The sequence below is a fragment of the Suncus etruscus genome, chromosome 1, assembly GCF_024139225.1.
Source record: "Suncus etruscus isolate mSunEtr1 chromosome 1, mSunEtr1.pri.cur, whole genome shotgun sequence".
NCBI classification, from domain to species: domain Eukaryota; kingdom Metazoa; phylum Chordata; class Mammalia; order Eulipotyphla; family Soricidae; genus Suncus; species Suncus etruscus.
Window position 1 is genome coordinate 89328569 of NC_064848.1, and position 18485 is coordinate 89347053.

General features: G+C 37.2%; 1 protein-coding gene across 2 annotated transcripts in view; it reads right to left on the reverse strand.

Annotated features, from left to right (window-relative positions):
* SLC25A13 (solute carrier family 25 member 13) overlaps window positions 1–18485 on the reverse strand; it is a 241485-nt gene that overhangs the window by 54793 nt on the left and 168207 nt on the right. For both annotated transcript variants that reach the window (XM_049784608.1, XM_049784602.1), the window contains exons 12-13: window positions 16465–16517; window positions 11979–12059 (exon numbers count right to left, since the gene is read on the reverse strand). In XM_049784608.1, the coding sequence (XP_049640565.1) occupies window positions 11979–12059; window positions 16465–16517 (134 nt within the window). The remainder of the gene's footprint in view (window positions 1–11978; window positions 12060–16464; window positions 16518–18485) is intronic.

Sequence of the window (18485 nt, forward strand, 5' to 3'; positions counted from 1 at the left end):
ACCCCTGAGTGCTGCAGGATGTAGCCGAAAAACTAACCAAACCAAACCAAAACAAAAGAACTGTTACACTAACACAGACACACACACTTATTACACAATTTTTACACATGAGGTCGGATCAACAACAGGTACTGTTGTACTGTACAGAACAGGAAGTAGATCACTTCCTTTACAAGTAATCCCCTGAACTCTAGTAAAAGTGATTCCTGAGCACAGAGCTAAGAGTAAATCCTGAGCACCACTGGGTGTGGTCCCCAAACAAACAAAATCCAAACAATTTCTTATTTATTGTGCTCCTGCCTCTGGCATTAATGAAGACTTTTTAAACATGTACAGAATGAAGATAAAGAAAATAGGCTTTTTTAAAAGACTATAAAGAACTTCAAAGTTAAGGAAACAGGTTTAGGGTGGAAGAGACAGCAGTATAGCAGGTAGGATGCTTACTTTGCATGTAACCGACCAGATTCCATATGACTTCTGAGCCCTTGAAATAAGAGATACTTGAGTTATAGAGCAAGTAGTACTCCCAGAGTACTGTTGAATGTGGACCAAAACGAAAAACAAATAAAGAAACCCAAAACCAAAACAAATAGGGGCAGGAATGATAGTACAGCATGTAAGGCAGGTAAGGCACTTGCCTTGCATGCAGCTGACCTGGGTTCAATTCCTTGCATTCCACCTGGTCTCATAAGCACTACCAGAAGTAATTTTTGAGTGCAGATCCAATAGTAATCCTGAGCATTGCCAGGTTGACAGCAAAACTAAGCAAGCAAAAATCAAAGAAATAACAGAAATAGTTCTTGAACTTCAAAAGAGTCAGTTGTAAATCACCTGTAAATTAATATGAAATGCAAATGTAAAAAAACCAACTTTCCAATAAAAAATAAGCTTGACTATTATAACAGTCACTTTTCCTATACGTTATTTAAAAGTTGAAGCAACCTTTCTAAATAAGGTATCAGCAATTTTTCTTGAAGAAGTTTGAAAATAGGAATACTCAGAATAGTATACAGAGAATCTTCTATATCTATACATTAACATTTATAATGTCAGAAAATGACACTTATAACATCAGAAAATTTTAATCTTATTTTAAGATTAAATACAAATAAAGATCATGACTATAGCTCCCCCTGGCACAGGCATGATAAATCAGACCTTCTATATTTGTAACTATAAATCCTTATCTGTTTAACTTCCTGTTTTAGTGACAATGTAATAATCATGAAGTTTTTCCAAATTATTTTCTTTAAAAGGTGATGGGGAACTGCTTTTGATCCACTTCAAAAGCATCCTGCCTATAGATTGTGAGAAGAAATATAACATATCAACCTTTCTTAGCAAATATCTTGTGTTTTTTGGAGGGGAGGTCCTCCCAAGTGGTATTCGGGAGGCCTAGAGGCCCTCCTGGCAATTTTGTGCTAAGGACAGAGTTGGGAGAATGGGGAGATAGAGGGAGGTACAAAACTCCCACTTCCATGCCACTGTGGCCAAGGTCAAGGGTTGGCAACCTGAGGCACAAAGAATTCCCTGGGAACCACAGCCATGTTTGTTTTCTCTACTGTCATACTCAATAATGCTCAGGAGTCCTGTAGTGCCAGTAATCTAATAGAAACTGAGTTGGCTGTATGCAAATAAGGCACCTTAATCCCAAGAGTTCTTGTCATTTTAGTTTTTTATTTCATATAACCACAACTTATATGATCTTTATTGGAAGAATCTGAAGTATACTAGAACAAAGAAGCCAAGATTTTTTTTAAATAAAATTCAATCCCTGGTGTGGGAATTCTACCTGAGAGTTGTTGAAGATCAAATTTTCAAGCTATGCTTCATGATCTATAAGGTCTCTTCTAGTGCAGGGGAATATATACCATGAGGTAATGTGGAAGCTGAGACCTTCCTTCCACCCTGCTCTCATTGATCATTCCCTGTCAACACCCCAATACTATACTCTAACCTTTGTTTATTCTCCAGGTACCATTTTGCAAGGTAAACAGTTTTCTAACTACCAAGTAGAATTAGTCATCCGAGACTTATTTCTCAGGAACAAACTGCCCCACTAGAGTAAACACAAAGTAGACAATTTGCTGAATGAACAAGCCCCTTTCTTCTGTGGAAGTTAGAGTGTTGAAGCTATAGCAGGCATTTTTCTAAATCCATCACAAGGTTATCCTCTACAATTCTCCCAATTATAGTGATGCAGTGACCAGAAAATACACCATCAACAGTCACATGTCCATCCAGGACCTGGGCTTCACGAAATGTAAACCACGAGCACTCAAATAATCTTGAAGTTTCCCATGAAGAACAAGGGAAAACCAGATGTATGCTCTGATGTGTACACAAGGCTCAACAAAGCTGTCTGGACAAATAAATAAAAAGTGTTCCATACCACGTCTGTGCATCTTTGTTCAGAAAACATGAGGAGGAAGATCACCAAATGAATTGTATTTACCTATATACCTGTCACCACCTTAAAAACAAAACAAAACTGGGCCGGAGAGATAACAGAGTGGTAGGGCATTTGTCTTATATGTGGCCAACACAAGACAGACCTTGGTTCGAATCCCAGCATCCCACACGGTCCCCTGAGCCTGCCTGGGGAGTGATTTCTGAGCACAGAGGCAGGAGTACCCCTGAGCACCGCCGAGTGTGACCCAGAAACCAAACCAAACCAACCAAATGAAACAAAACACTACTGAGTGCCAATGGGGCAAATAACTAAACTGATGACACATAAAGGCAAATATAGTTGTCCTACTGAGTAAATGTTTGTAAATGCTATTTTTTCATGACACAGTCCTCATATTATAAAATATTTGTTTCCTTCTTTTGATAACTGCTCTCTTTCTGAAACGAGTTAATAGGCTACAAAAACATTATATAAGACTTTTATCACAGCTTTTGATCAGTGACCTAAAGCGATTATAAGCTTGACTTCTTATGTTCCTTATAATTTTGTACAATAAAACTTGTTTCTTAACTCATGTTCATTCTGATGAAGTGTATAATAATTTCCCTCATTCTTAATATTTCTGATTTCATACTGGTAAAGTTATTGTGGAAAATAACTTATTTCTTTTGAAAAACATAATTTCAAACTATCAAATATTTAGAAAGCAATATAATGGGGAGCTCAAATATATTACCCAAGATATAACTCAGAGTAAGTAGAAAAACACTCCTCACTTTATATACCACATATGATCTAAGTCACATGTGATACATAAAGATTATTTTTCTTTCTTCTTTATATACCACATATAACATGACTCATGTGTGGTATATAAAGAAGAAAGGAAAGCAATTAGACAGGATCTAATGAAAACAAATCTTTGGTAAATATAGAACCTAGAGTACCAAGAGATATACTAGAAGTAAAATAAGGTGACGTAAGTGATATGAGGTGGAGAGTCTCTGGCACTTCGGTGGTCGATGGAGATATAATCCATACAGTAATTTATTAATTAATAAATATAATAATTATATTATATAACAATATGTTATTATTATGTAATATAAAATTTAATAATTTCATATTTATAAATAATTATTTATAGCAATTTTGCACACCAGAACTATAAATGCTACTATTACTATGACCATATTATCTCAACTATAACTCTTTTTTTTTTTTGGTTTTTGGGCCACACCCAGCGGTGCTCAGGGATTACTCCTGGCTGTCTGCTCAGAAATAGCTCCTGGCAGACACAGGGGACCATATGGGACACCGGGATTCAAACCAACCACCTTAGGTCCTGGATCGGCTGCTTGCAAGGCAAATGCCGCTGTGCTATCTCTCCGGGCCCATATTATCTCAACTATAACGTGTAAAAAATCATTAGCCAAGGTAGTCAGCTAGTTATTGTAATTACAGAAAAAAGCAGCCTCAGTATGTCACTTAAAACAAGCATTTGTCAAACTTTCCCAACCACAAATCCTCCACCTTCTTTCCTTCCTGCAGTTGTCCAGCCTACCCTAGTATAAAGCTGTAGTTTCCCCATTTGCATGATTTTACCCATGTTCCCACTGGAATATCCTAAATCCTTGGTTGAGAAATGTTAATTTAAGAATATGTTAAGAAGCTCTAGTTTCTACTCTTTTATAAATCTATTATTTTCCACCTGTACTGACCTACTCCTTCTTTATTGCTTCTTTATTTATAGAAACACTATCTTCAAACAGTCCTTGAAATATAGGAGTCAAATCAAAAAGATTCTAAAGATCAAAAAACTTTAGGATTCTTTTTTCTTCCAACCATTCTAGGAGACAGTTGTCAAGATATTCAAAGAAATTAACAATGTTGAACCTTTTTTTTTAAAAAAAAATACCATTTCATTCATCAATCTGTTGACCACAGAGAACACAGCAGTATATGTTTTCTCTTTTTCTTTTTCTTTTTCTTTTTGGGCCACACCCGGTGACACTTAGGGTTACTCCTGGCTATGCATTTAGAAATCGCTACTGGCTTGGGGGACCATATGGAATATTAGGGGATAGAACCGTGGTTCGCACATGCAAGGCAAATGCCCTACTGCTTGTGCCACCACCCTGGCCCGAGCAGTATATATTTTTTATTTTTTATTTTTTGGGCCACACCCATTTGACTCTCAGGGGTTACTCCTGGCTATGCACTCAGAAATCACCCCTGGCATGGGGGACCATATGGGACGCCAGGGAATTGAACTGCAGTCCATCCTAGGTGAGCACTTGCAAGGCTCTAGTGCCTCTAGTGCCACCTCTAGTGCCACCTCTCCGCCCCCTCCCGTTTACATTTTTTTTAACAAATTATAATTTGCTTTATTTTAGACTGCAAGTATTAACTAGAATTCAATCACTTCTCTTTATTTTGAATTCATATGGTAGATACTTAGTGCTACTTAAAAAATTAAGTGTTAAAATGTATATGAAGAATATATATCTTGGAATTTTAATTATGCTTAATTGAATATACTTATATTTAAAATGCTTTTCACAAATGACATGTGCTAAGAATATCTAATTGCACACTGACATCCTAAAATATGTGCTTACATGTGTCAACAATAGATCAATATGAAGTTATGGAATGAATATTTTTTAAAAAACTAAAACCTAAATTCCTCATTTTAATTATTTGGATGCAAATAAACTTGTAACTATAAAAAGGGTTACACTAATAAATGTCTGATGATTCCCATTAAAAATGAATGAAGTCAATAGTATTTCATGTTTGAATTGGAAAATAATGATTTCTTAAGAAAGCTGATAGCAATTACTGTTTTACAACTCAACTTTAAATAAAGACATGTAAATAATTTGCATGTAAGCATTTGTATGCCAATAATTTGTATGTATTAATATCATATATAAAATTTACATATACACTGCAGGTACTTAGCAAATAGTAACAGTGAACAGTTAAATTAAATCACATCCTCTCAAACCAGTGTGCACTGAAATAGTCTTAATCATGTACTTTATTAAAAAGACAAATAAGGAATATATGCTTATAGGTTGGGCTCTGACCCAACCGTGTTACAGGATGCTAGATAACAAGAGGTTAGTATACATACCACATATAGACTGAAGGGAGGACAAAAAGCCATATATGGACATAGCAAGAAGATGGCCAACCACAAGACAACACCTTCAGAAGAAACGCTAAACTGCAAACAAATTTTCGACTTCCAGCTTTCAGAAATGTCAAAAGATAAATTTCTGTTATTTAAGTTATGCAGTCTATGGACTTTTAATTTTTGTTTCTGGGTCACATTTAGCAGTGCCTAGGTCTTGCTAATTCCTGAGCTCTGTGTTCAGGAATCACTTTCGGTGAGGTTCAAGAAACTATATGGGGCACTGGGAACCAAACTGGGTCATTTACATGCAAGACAAGTGACGAACCTGTTGTACTCTCTTTTTGGCCTCTCTGGAATTTTGTCATGGCACTGAAGCAAGTCGGTTCAATTGGATGGACAAAATAAACAGCTAATTATCAAGAAATTCAGGAATAATTATCAAGAAATATCCTCTGATTTGATGCATACATTAAGTGTTTTTGTGAGCGACACACTAGGCAGTACTCAGAGCTTACTCTTGGCTCTTTGCTCCAGGATTACTCTTTTTTTTTGTTTTTTTTTCTTTTTTGGGGGGGCCACACCCGGCGGTGCTCAGGGGTTACTCCTGGCTATCTGCTCAGAAATAGCCCCTGGCAGGGGTTACTCCTGGCTATCTGCTCAGAAATAGCCCCTGTGTGCACGGGGGGGGGGGGGGGGGACGGGGACGGACCATATGGGACACTGGGACACTGGGATTTGAATCAATGACCTTCTGCATAAAAGGCAAACGCCTTACCTCCATGCTATCTCTCCAGCCCCCAGGATTACTCTTGATGGGCTCAGGGGACCATATAAGGTGCAAGGGATCAAAAAGTTACACGCAAAGCAAATGCCCTACCTTTTGTATTACCTCTCCATCCCTAATATATACAATAACTTCTTAAATAAAAAAGTGCTTAAGAAGATTATTTAAAACTTAGAAAAATTTATCAACACCTGTTGGAGATAGATACAAAATAAAAACTTTCTGTTCTTAATTTTATGGTAAATTAGAAAAAGGCCATTCTATTTACACTCTACAAATATTACACTTCCTATCTTCAACTTTTTAGGGTTTGAATAGACCCATAGAAAACTGGCCAAGAAATCCAAGTGGAATCTGTCTGACGGACATTAAAAAGCAATTAAGTTACAGACCTGTCAAGTATGTTCACATTTGGGTCCTGACTATTATACATGTCTATTTTGACTTCTACTCCAAAAATCATTTAATGATTTACAGACCTTCAACTTTTAATATATCTGAACTATACAAAAGCTTTGACCCAAACTTTCTTCACATTTCATATGATAACAAACCCCACCTATATGTATTTAAAAAAAAACACAGAGGATCATCAAATATTTGGACTGTGTTGAATCCAAACGACTTTTAGATATTTCCAAAGCAGAAAAAGAGAGAAATAAAAGTAGGTGGCTCAGTGTTCATCATGAGTCAGACTCTCCTCTAGTGATATTTTTAAGTCTTACCCAGTCCTACCCAGGTATAAATGATCATTGGCATAAAATATTTCTTTATTTTTCATACTAAGTCCAAAAATACGTTTGAAGAATTGAGCTTACATAGAGAAATAAAGAGACAGTAGAATTATTCTATTCCAATATCCTAATCTTATTCTGTACAAGACTTTCTGGGCAAAACATGGTCTTAGAAATTATGATCTCATTTTGGGCAAAGATCTTAGAAAGTTCTAAAACTTGTGTTGAAAACTGCATTTGATTTATAATTGTACAAGGTATAAAAATAGCATGCATATGGAGATTAACACAATAATGAGAAGTAGGGTCATAGTTAACTTTCAGGAGAAAGCAATTAGAATCATTGTTTACTCCAAGATTTTCTCAGTGATGATATTATCACCAATCCCTTTTAGAACAAGTGATGTTAAAATATTGGTTACTAGGGCCGGAGAGATAGCATGGAGGTAAGGCGTTTGCCTTTCATGCAAAAGGTCATTGGTTCGAATCTCAGCATCCCATATGGTTCCCCGAGCCTGCCAGGAGCAATTTCTGAGCATAGAGCCAGGAGTAACCCCTGAGTGCTGCCAGGTGTGACCCAAAAACCAAAAAAAATAAAATTGGTTATTTTTTTTTACTTAAGATACATATAAACTTCCATAAGTGTTTTTAAATACATACATGTACAAATGCATTGTGTCTTGATGCAAAATGTTATGGTCCCATTATCCAAGGCATATTATCCAAAAGCATATTCACCTGTCTTTCTGAAATCAATCCATTACAGTATTTCTATTGATATGTAAATAACTTTTCTAAATATGAGGTTTGTACCACAAAAGGTCATATTCTATTTGACTTTAATTCTGATGAATATTATTTTCTTTCTTTTCATTTCAAGTAGACTTATTTTCATGACAAATGAAATATAATATTTTTATTTTCTTTAAAATCAACTATGTACCACTTATATTTCCTTATGTGACAACCTACTGAAAATGGATGGATCAAACACTGTATTCCAGAATCCCAGACTCCTTGAGATTCTAACCCTCCATCCAAAAGTACAGAAGACAGTCAGTACCACTTAATATATGACATGAAATAATTTTTTGTTTGTTTTTGGGTCTTATCCAGCAGTGCTCAGGGGTTACTCCTAGCTCTGTGTGCAGAAATCACTCCTGGCAGGCACAGGGGAGAATCTGGGATGCTGGAATTCCAATCACTGTCCGTCCATCTGGGGTCTGCTGCTGTCAAGGCAAACACCCTACAGCTGGGCTATCTCTTCAGCCTCCAAAATGACATGATTTTTTAAGACAGGTCTGGACCACACCCAAATCTTGGCAGTACTTGCATTTAATTCTTGGCTCAGTTCTAAGTTCTACTATGCTCAGGAGATAAACCATATGTAGTGTTTGGGATCAAACCCAGGTTGTCCACTTGCAAGTGAGTGTCTAATCTCCTGTACTATCTCTCTGCCTTATTTTTTCTATGTATTAGTAACAGCAATATCAAAAGCAGAGGTAATACGTAAGTTTTTTAAGTCACTAGGATGAGTAACTTTCCCCAACCAATAAATCAGTAACAGTAAAGGTCTTTGGTATTCTGCCCCTTTTACTGGGAAACTATGGTTACTTACAGTTACCTGCAATCATAACCTGAGTTTATGACTCTCCAAAGAGGAAGGATGGACTGAAATAGAGGGACTGTTTTGTGCAGGTCTTTGTCAAAACTCCTGTAACTCCTAGCCCAATTTAGAATGGAGGTAACTAATGTAGAGAGAGAGACAACATGAACCATATAAAGTACTTCTCAATGTTAGAATTTGTATCATTCTAAGCATCAACTTTAGTCTTGCTCTGTGTTGAATATTATCACCATTATCAAGTGTGACTTTATGAAAATACCCTAATATCTGATGTCAGTTTTTTTTCTCCAAACAATGCCCTGAACTAAATAATCTCAAGTGCAAAAAAGTAAGGTCAAATTCATCCTTTTATACATACCAATGAAACAATGCTTTTAATACCATTTTTAATTACAGATCTAAAAAACAGAATGAATATATTCTTCTTTTGAGTGTGAATTTTTTTTCTTCCAAATGTACTATCACTTTTGTTGTTCTTTAAAACACAATAAGAGAGTATTACTTAAATTAAGAGCTATAAAAAGTCTAAGACAAAAATCTCCATACATATGCATGCCCTCCATATTCCCACTCTCCCTTAGCCCAGGTTGTAGAAAACAGAACAGGCTTTCTTAAAAAAATAAAAGAGAGAGCATCTTTGGTTACAAGTGCAAAATTCAGTCATGTGTACAAATTCTAAGTAATAATGACTAAGGTGAACTCTCCAGGGACATAAAAGTCATTGCCTGGCAATGCTTGGGTGAACTAAGACTGGAAATGCTCATGTGACACAACCTTTCCAAACCCTTTGTATTCCCAGCTGGAGAGAGAAGGCTGTGAAACTCAAAATAACTTTCCAAAGTGTGTAGCTAGCTCCAGAGAGAGGGAAACTTTGCCAAAATCTACACAGAGAGATGCTGCTATTACTTAAAAACACACATTGAAAATGGAATCATTCGACTCTCTTCCCAAGACTGGAAGATGTCTATTATTTACTACCTATTGGATTACTTATCTGAACAAATGAACACACACACACACACACACACACACACACACACACCCTTTTGCTTCTGAAAACAATAGCTAAAAATAAAAGGGGAAAGGGTGAAAATCGGGAGACAAGAAATACCACTGTCTACACGCCTTTAAGATAAAGGATACTAAACCTCATTTCACAGATATTTTAAGTAGCTATAAAGCCCAAGTGGCTCCAATTTTAAGCCTGTTTGGCTCGGGTTTGAAAAGGGGCTACACCTACTTACAATCACAAGGCACTACTTCTGATGCCAATCTGTGCTTTGTGTTTGAAATGGGCGACCACATAGGAGAAAACAAGACCACCTACAGCAGACAATGCATGCCACAGCCCATCTCCCTGGCACCTATATATGTGTGCAGCAAAATGCTCTCAGTAAAAGAAAATAAATCTCAAGATTATTGCCAAAATTTTGAGTGGTATCACATAATTAATTTTACATTTTAAATACTTACAGAGATATATAATCATGTCTTTTCAGCAAGTTTAAAGCCTCACTTAAAAATATCACACAAACCCACCTCACCTGAAACTCACTGAAACAAATGCCCTGCTAGCTCAGTTCCCTGGCAACAGTCTGTAGGACATTCTAGATACAGCCTGTAGAAACACCTATTTAAAATGAGAAAATACGGGGCCTGAGTGGTAGCACAGGCGGCAGGGCATTTTTGCCTTGCATGCACTAACCTAGGACTGACAGAATGCGGTTTGATCCTCAGATGTTCCATATGGTCCCCCAAGCCTGGAGCAATTTCTGAGGGCATAGCCAGGAGTAAACCCTGAGTGTCACTGGGTGTGGCCCACCCCCATCCAAATACATAAATAAAATGAGAAAATACAGTTTCTTGAATAGATCAGGAGTGATTTTAAAATGAAGAATACTTATCTGGAAGAGCAATTTCTGTAGCCTTAGCACTCTTTTATTTAACAAAATTATTATTGCATGTTCTATCTTATTTTGGACATTTAAGTCTTGCTCTTTTCTTACCAAGGATGCTTCAAAAATAAGGTACTCCTATCAAACTGTCTTTGATATGTGGTTACTTCTGACATTACAATGATCAAACAGAAAGAGTGGGACAGTGGCCAATTTCCATACATCTCTTTTTTTATTTTTGGTTTTTGGGTTGCACCTGGCAGCGCTCAGGGGTTAATCCTGGCTCTGCACTCAGAAATTGCTCCTGGAAAGTACAGAGGACCATATGAGATACCCAGGATTCAAACCACCAACCATCCTGGATCAGCTGCATGCAAGGAAAATGCCCTACAGTTGTGCTATTTCTCTGACCCCTCTATCCATCTCATAAGAATGAGCAGGATGGGGTTCTTAACTCTGGCTACACTCAGGGACCACTATTCAATTAGACAGGAGAATAAGTTCTTTCAAAATAAATGCTGATATTTTCAAGTATTCGTCTAACTTCTATACGGCGATTTTCAAGAAAGGACTATTTTCAAAATATTATTTCCTGTAAAGAATAATTCTATAAAAAACATTTAAGTAGAAAATAAACCACTATTGAATTGTTCTAGTGAATAAAATCCATTTAACCAATTTTAACTTTAATAGTACAGATTTTATAGAAAAGTTTAATTTTCTTTAAGTAATTCTAATTCTAAGTATAAACATAAAGCATTTACATATAAGTATTTATAACCACATAAGCAAAGTGGTACATGAGATAAAACAAGACAATGCTTTGCTGAGCTGAAAAATAAGATTGCCTCCACAGAAAGTTATACACATCCAAGTACTTTTAAAATGTAGAGCACGCTCAGCCAGTATTTTTCAGCATCCTTCTCCCAGAAGCCCCGGGAAGCTTAACACTTACAAGGAAAAGCAAAGCAGAGAGCCAATGGGTGCTGCTGACTTCAAATGACAAATTTTAGTGCCTGACCCAGCAGAGAGCATCATGAGAAAAGAATATATAAAAACTAACTTTAAAAAAGGTTAGCAAGGATTTTTCAAAGGCCAAGCATTTCTGCCACAGATGATTTCTACTGCAGAAACAAGCATAAGCAATGATGAATTTAACAGGCATGACTTATATCAGGCAATAATATCAGAAACATTTACCCTTCCACCTCAGGAATGGTTCGCCAGTCTAGGAAAAGCTGAGGTGCCTGCCCTAGCAAACTCTGACCTTGTACAGGATCTGTGGTTAAACAGAAGTCTTAGTTCACATATGTTTACCGCAGTTGTGTTAAGTATTGAGAAATAAGGGTTTTCAACATAGAGATCTGCAAAGGTACTTACACAGCCTCCAGCAAGAATTTCTGCTGTAAGTGGAATCGAACCATCTTTGTCCATAAATTTATCCCTCACAAAATCATTCACCTTAAAGAAAAATATTTATAGATGATAAAAATATAAACACATGTAAATAGTATTTTTGTCAGTCTATCAGTATAATAATTTACTGTGTAAATTAACAGATCAAAAAAGTTCCAGAATAGTTTTTAATAGCATATATGTAATTTTTAAATGTCTACACATTCACAAACATATTCTTTTTTTTTTTTTTTTTTTTTTTTTTTGGTTTTTGGGTCTCACCCGGCAGTGCTCAGGAGTTACTCCTGGCTCCATGCTCAGAAGTCGCTCCTGGCGAACACGGGGGACCATATGGGACGCCGGGATTCGAACCGATGACCTTTTGCATGAGAGGCAAACGCCTTACCTCCATGCTATCTCTCCGGCCCCCACAAACATATTCTTAAGATTTCAGAGAAAAAAAATTAAAATAACAATGGCTTACTAGCTAAAATTTTTTTCAAATTCTGCAATTATAATAGGTTAAGGCAAAACAAAGCATATAATTCACTTAACATAAAAATGGCTTTGATCAATTTTTATATAAAGTCACTTCAAATCTTCTAATAAGATTTAATTAATTAATTTATTTATGTTTTTGGGCCACACCTGGCTGAGCTTAGGGGTACTCAAGGCTCTACTTTTAGAAATCATTCCTGGCAGCTTGGGGAGCCATATGGAATGCCGGGAATCGAACCTGGGTTCGTCCTGGGTCGGTCATCTGCAAGACAAATGCCCTCTTGCTGTGCTATCGATCCGGCCTCCTAATAAGATTTAATCTAAAATAGCACTCATCATTGAAAAACACTTGACTAAGAATTGGGCCTTCACCTTGGACATGAGTGACAGAGTGGTAGGGTGTTTACCTTGCACAAGGCCAACCTGGGTTCAATCCTTGGCATCCCATATGGTCCCCCAAGCCTGATAAGAGCAATTTCTGAGCACAGAGCCAGGAATAACCCTTGAGAGCCCCTGTGTGTGGCCCAAACTCCCAAAAAGGAATTATTACCTTAACAGAAATTCAACAACTATATTTTTTCAAGGAATCTCAAAGAATATCTAAATAGCACTAATTATGTATGATATTCATAAAATATAAATATTAGATGCACTTTTAAAGATAAGTTAAGTATTTCAAAATACATGCTAAATATGATTAGTTTTTCCAAGGTCACATAACAAGATAGTATAAGAAGACTTTCAAGGATGACAGCTATATAGGCTGAACTAAAACTAAAGCTTAAGTTACTGGAGCTTCATTTGAGGAATTACTATAAATTCTAGCTATTCCAGAAACACTTTTCCTACAATCATAGGAGAGCAATGAAGGTCACTTTAACTGGGACTTAAAGCCTTCAACTGTGTGATTTTTGTAAATAGTTAGAGAATATATGCTAAACATAAATTTTATAAATAGAATATACAACTATAGTAGTAAATGCATTGGAGTAAAAAACTCTGATTCTGAATTGCATTTTCCTCATTCGTGAACTGTGTCAATACAGGTATTTCTATTTTTTTAATAAATTTCATTGTGACCAAAGTGAATTATGAATCTTTCACAGTAATATTTAAGGTACAGAGTGACAATAAATCAGGGGCATTCCAATCACAATTGTTGTCCTACACCCCTTTTCCCATCATACATCCTGTATCTCCCTCTTTTGCCCCCCAGACTGCTAGTGTAACTGCTCCCCTCTATGTATAGCTTGTAGTAGATTGGGCATCGATTCTGTTGTCATTGACTTTGGGTTTGGTATTTAAGTCTGATCATTTTTCATTTCTACTCAAAGTTCATATGACTGTTTGGTTCTGGTACTGTTGGTTTACCTATCTGAAACCCTGGATTTGGTGTAGATACCTAAGACCCACCCATTTCTGGGAGGGGTCTTGGGAACCGGATATTAGGTGTGACCTTACCTGCAAGACCCGGCCCATTCCTGGGAGGGGTCTTGGAAAAGTTAGATAAGCCTTGGACCGAGGGGATTCGGCCCTTTCGGCCCTGCTGAGCTCTTTGGCTTTAGGGTCTCTGCCTCTTTTGGTTTTGGACCAGGATGGAGGCCAAGGGGAAGATGGCTGAAAGGGTTAAGAGGCAGGACTAGCCTAGAATGGCTGAATGCTTGAAAGGTTATGAGATAGGTGAATAGGGAATGAATAAAGCTGATGGTTCCTGATGCCTGCCTGTGAGTGAGTGATTTTGCATTTCACCTGGGCCTGGGTTCCGCCGGCTGGATGGGAAATGAAGCCACGTGGCTGGGGCCTAAGCACAAAGGCCTCCATCCATCGCCATTCAGCCCCATTGTTAATTATTTAATACAACAACTGGCGCCCGAACAGGGACCTGAACCCCGGACCCATTTCCCCCCCTCAATTTATGAGGCAGAACAAGATGATTTAAATTATGTGTTTTTGTTTGAAAAAAGAAAAAAAAAGTAAAAAAGGAAGGAGTCTGTTTAGAGGTTATAAATATCAATTTAAAAGAAGAAAGAGAAAAAAGTAACAAAAACAAAACAAACAACAAACAAAATCAAACAAAAAACAAAAAAACAAAACAAAACCAGCAACTACAAAAATAAATAAATAAATAAATAAATAAATAATCACAGCAACAAAGACAACAACCAAACAATAACCACCAAAAAAAAGGGGGGAAAAAAAAAGGAAGGAGGCTGGTGTGGCAAGGTTTTGTGCCCCCCCCCCTTTTCTTTATAGGCACAGTAAGTATTGGAAAATATAGAAAGAGAATTCTCTTGGCCTAAGAGATACAGGGTCTCTCTGCCCTTAAAGCATTTTGTTAAAGTCAGACCTCTGGAATTAGAGATCTTGGTTTTTGTACAGCTCCTAGGCTGAAACCTAAGCTAGGGTCCATCTTTTTGGTCCCAGGATAAGTTCTGCCCAGTGATGATTGTCAGAGTCAGTCTTCTATAGTTAGCAATCTTGGTTTTTGCACAGATCATTGATTAAATCACGATTTCATCTTACTGTTAGGTGATAAGATAGGGCAACCTGTTCTTAGATCAAGCTGTTGCCTTTTCCTTGTTGTCAGGATGTCATATCAAAACTGGTTCAAGTTGATGCTAGAGCAGTATTAGGAATTTTCCAAGGGGAGTTTGGTTCCTGGTGCTGTTGTGGGAACTGTATTGGTTCTATGTCTGGAATCTAGGTCTCTGGATTGGACAGTTACTGCTTGATCACATGGAGTCTAAGTTGGGTCCATATGGCACATGTTCAGGGTGAGTAGTGCCCCTGTATTATAAAATGTATGGGTTCTTATCCCTAGTAGATAAAAAGTTGTTTCTATATATAAAATTTCCCCCTATTTAGTATGCCTTTGCAAAAATGAATGGTGCCACTTTATATTGCTGGTGCATTTGGGGGTAAGAATGTCAGATTATGGGGCCGGAGAGATAGCACAGTGGCATTTGCCTTAGCAGCCAATCCAGGACCTAAGGAGGTTTGTTTGAATCCCGGCATCCCATATGGTCCCCCGTGCCTGCCAGGAGCTATTTCTGAGCAGATAGCCAGGAGTAACCCCTGAGCACCTCTGGGTGTGGGCCCCCCCAAAAAAGAATGTGAGATTATATAATCTCTGTGCCCTGGTTTTGACCTGAACTTTTATCCCAGGCGAGACTTTTTCTTGTAGGTTTTCGTATCAAGCAGAGCCAAAACAGGTATAGTTAAAGACACACACACACACACACACACACACACATATATATATATGAAGTTAAAGACATATATAAACATAAATATATATATAAAGGTGAAGTTAAAGACATATATTCTACTACATATATAGAAAAAGAAATAAAATATAAGCTTTCTCTTAAGTCTTTGAGATATTCTTGTGGTGGGAATACAGGTAATTCTTTACATCTCATATGCCTCACTTAGCTTTTCAATAAGTGGTGGGTGAGATTTAGAAATTAAAATAAAAGATAATACATGGAAAGTACCTAATATGGTAGGTACCAAAAGAAATTTAACTATTGTTGCTAGTATTAAAAAGATGAGAAGGTGGGCCCGGAGAGATAGCACAGCGGTGTTTGCCTTGCAAGCAGCCGATCCAGGACCTAAGGTGGTTGGTTTGAATCCCAGTGTCCCATATGGTCCCCTGTGCCTGCCAGGAGCTATTTCTGAGCAGACAGCCAGGAGTGACCCCTGAGCACTGCCGGGTGTGGCCCAAAATAAAAAAATAAAAGATGAGAAGGTGCTGACAGCAACAACTAAAAGTTGTGTTCAAACATATGATCACATTTAGGGGATGCTCATTATTTAACAACAATAAATTGTTTATTAATAAACTGTGCCCTATATTCTAATTAATTAGAAATTCTGGAAAAAGACACATCTGCTGTTTAACTTAAAAATAAATGTAAAATTCCTGTGTGTACAAATTTCCTTAATAAGAACATCAGCTCAAAAGACTTACTGTAAGTTTTATGGCCTTCTCTGGAGCAACTCCTAATAGTTGTGGCAGCAAACCTAAAAACAACAACATGTAGAAGTATATTAAATAAATTAACATCAACTAAATAAATTGGCAGCTCCAAAAAGAGGATCACCATTTAAAACTGAGGCAATCATTACTCAATTTTCTGCTCTTAGCTTTAATGAGAATATTTGAAATGGACTGTTTAAGTACTATGGTCAAATAGCCACATCAAGCCCTAGTAAATTCCTTCTCACATTATAGATCACTTACACATTGAGTAAATAGAAGAATAAAAGAATAAAAGAAACTTCACTACTCTTCAACAAGTTCTTTCTTTTCCCTCCTGCTGTCTAAATAAATGGAATTACACACACATTTGTGTGTGCATATATTTAAATTTATATTTATGACAGTTTTCATCCTCTTAACCCTCAAATACATAAAGTTTATCCATTTATTCAATTAATACCTATGATTCCATAAGCCTTTTACAAACAAGGTTTCACTCTTAGATGCTCTTAGATGGAAAGAAAGCCTTTCTGAAGCAGACAAAATGGGGTAAGAAACTGGTTGGGCAAAGCAGCCCAGGAAAGAAAAAAAAAAACCAAACAAATAGAAAAGGCCACAAAGAATACTAGAATAAAGAAGGAGAAAGCTTAGAGTGCTAAAAAGTAGAGGGGGTGGGGTTGGGGAATGAATGTGCCATCTCACAGGAGGCAGATTTGGACAGGAAGAGTTGGGAGGCCAGATGCTACAGCCACATCACAGGCCAGGTTCCTGAGTTGGATTTATTCTAAGTTGGATAAGAATTAGAGGGTTTCAATCAGGAAGAGGAAAGGATGTACTAATTAATATTTTAAAAAAGACCAACTCAGCTACTGTTTAGAAAATAAACAGGACATCGGGCCCGGAGAGATAGCTCAGCGGCGTTTGCCTTGCAAGCAGCCGATCCAGGACCAAAGGTGGTTGGTTCGAATCCCGGTGTCCCATATGGTCCCCCGTGCCTGCCAGGAGCTATTTCTGAGTAGACAGCCAGGAGTAACCCCTGAGCACCGCCGGGTGTGGCCCAAAAACCAAAAAAAAAAAAAAAAAGAAAATAAACAGGACATCATAGTTCTGGCATACACATAAGGTATGTGTGTGTATGTGTGTGCATCTGTAAGCATTTGTGTGAGAAGAAACTATGAGAAGATGAAGAGCTGGACTTGATTATGTTTGCTGACACTGTAGCACATACAATTAATGGAGAGGTGTTAAGTGATAGATTTAGAGTGGAGAGTGATGAGCTCTGTTTTAGACACAGTAGGTCGAGAGCATAAGAGCACAGGAAAAGACCACTTTTAAGAAATGCTCTTAGTTTAGTAGTGGACCTACATATCTGATCAAAATGGTCTGATGTTCATTTACTCTTTTAAGAAAACAAATTTAAAGACAAATGCTTCTTGTGTTTTGGACTGAAATATATCTTTCCCCATGTCATACCTCTTTCCTTGAGAGGGGCTTCCTGGGGTTATCCTCATCAATTTTCAGATCACCTGAACTACAAGGTTCATTTGCAACCTATTCTGAGAGATCAGGGCTGCTCACATAACCCTTCTGAAGAAGATAGCTCACAGATATGATTCACTGAGGAGCAGAGTGTCAAGTATAAAGACAGAAACAGTAGAATAACTGATGCATCTGAGATTAGTTTTGGGTCTCCCAACTTTAGGAAAGTTTTCTCATGTTGGGTGAGAAATTAATGGCCAAGGATTATCCATTAATTCACCAGGAATTGATGTTCTCATGTCCTCATGCCACCATGGCAATGAGGACCAGTTCTAGTTGCCATTCATCATTTCTTTGTTTTGTTGAGATTTTCTACAATAGAGAAATAAAAGTATTTCTGCATTCATAGTATTATTTAAAAGGAAAAACTGAGTAGACCAGAAGAATTTTATGTTTTTTTGAACAAATGGGAGAAAACTCCTTTTACTGTGGAACTATATGATGATGAGGATTCTACAATAAATGGGAAT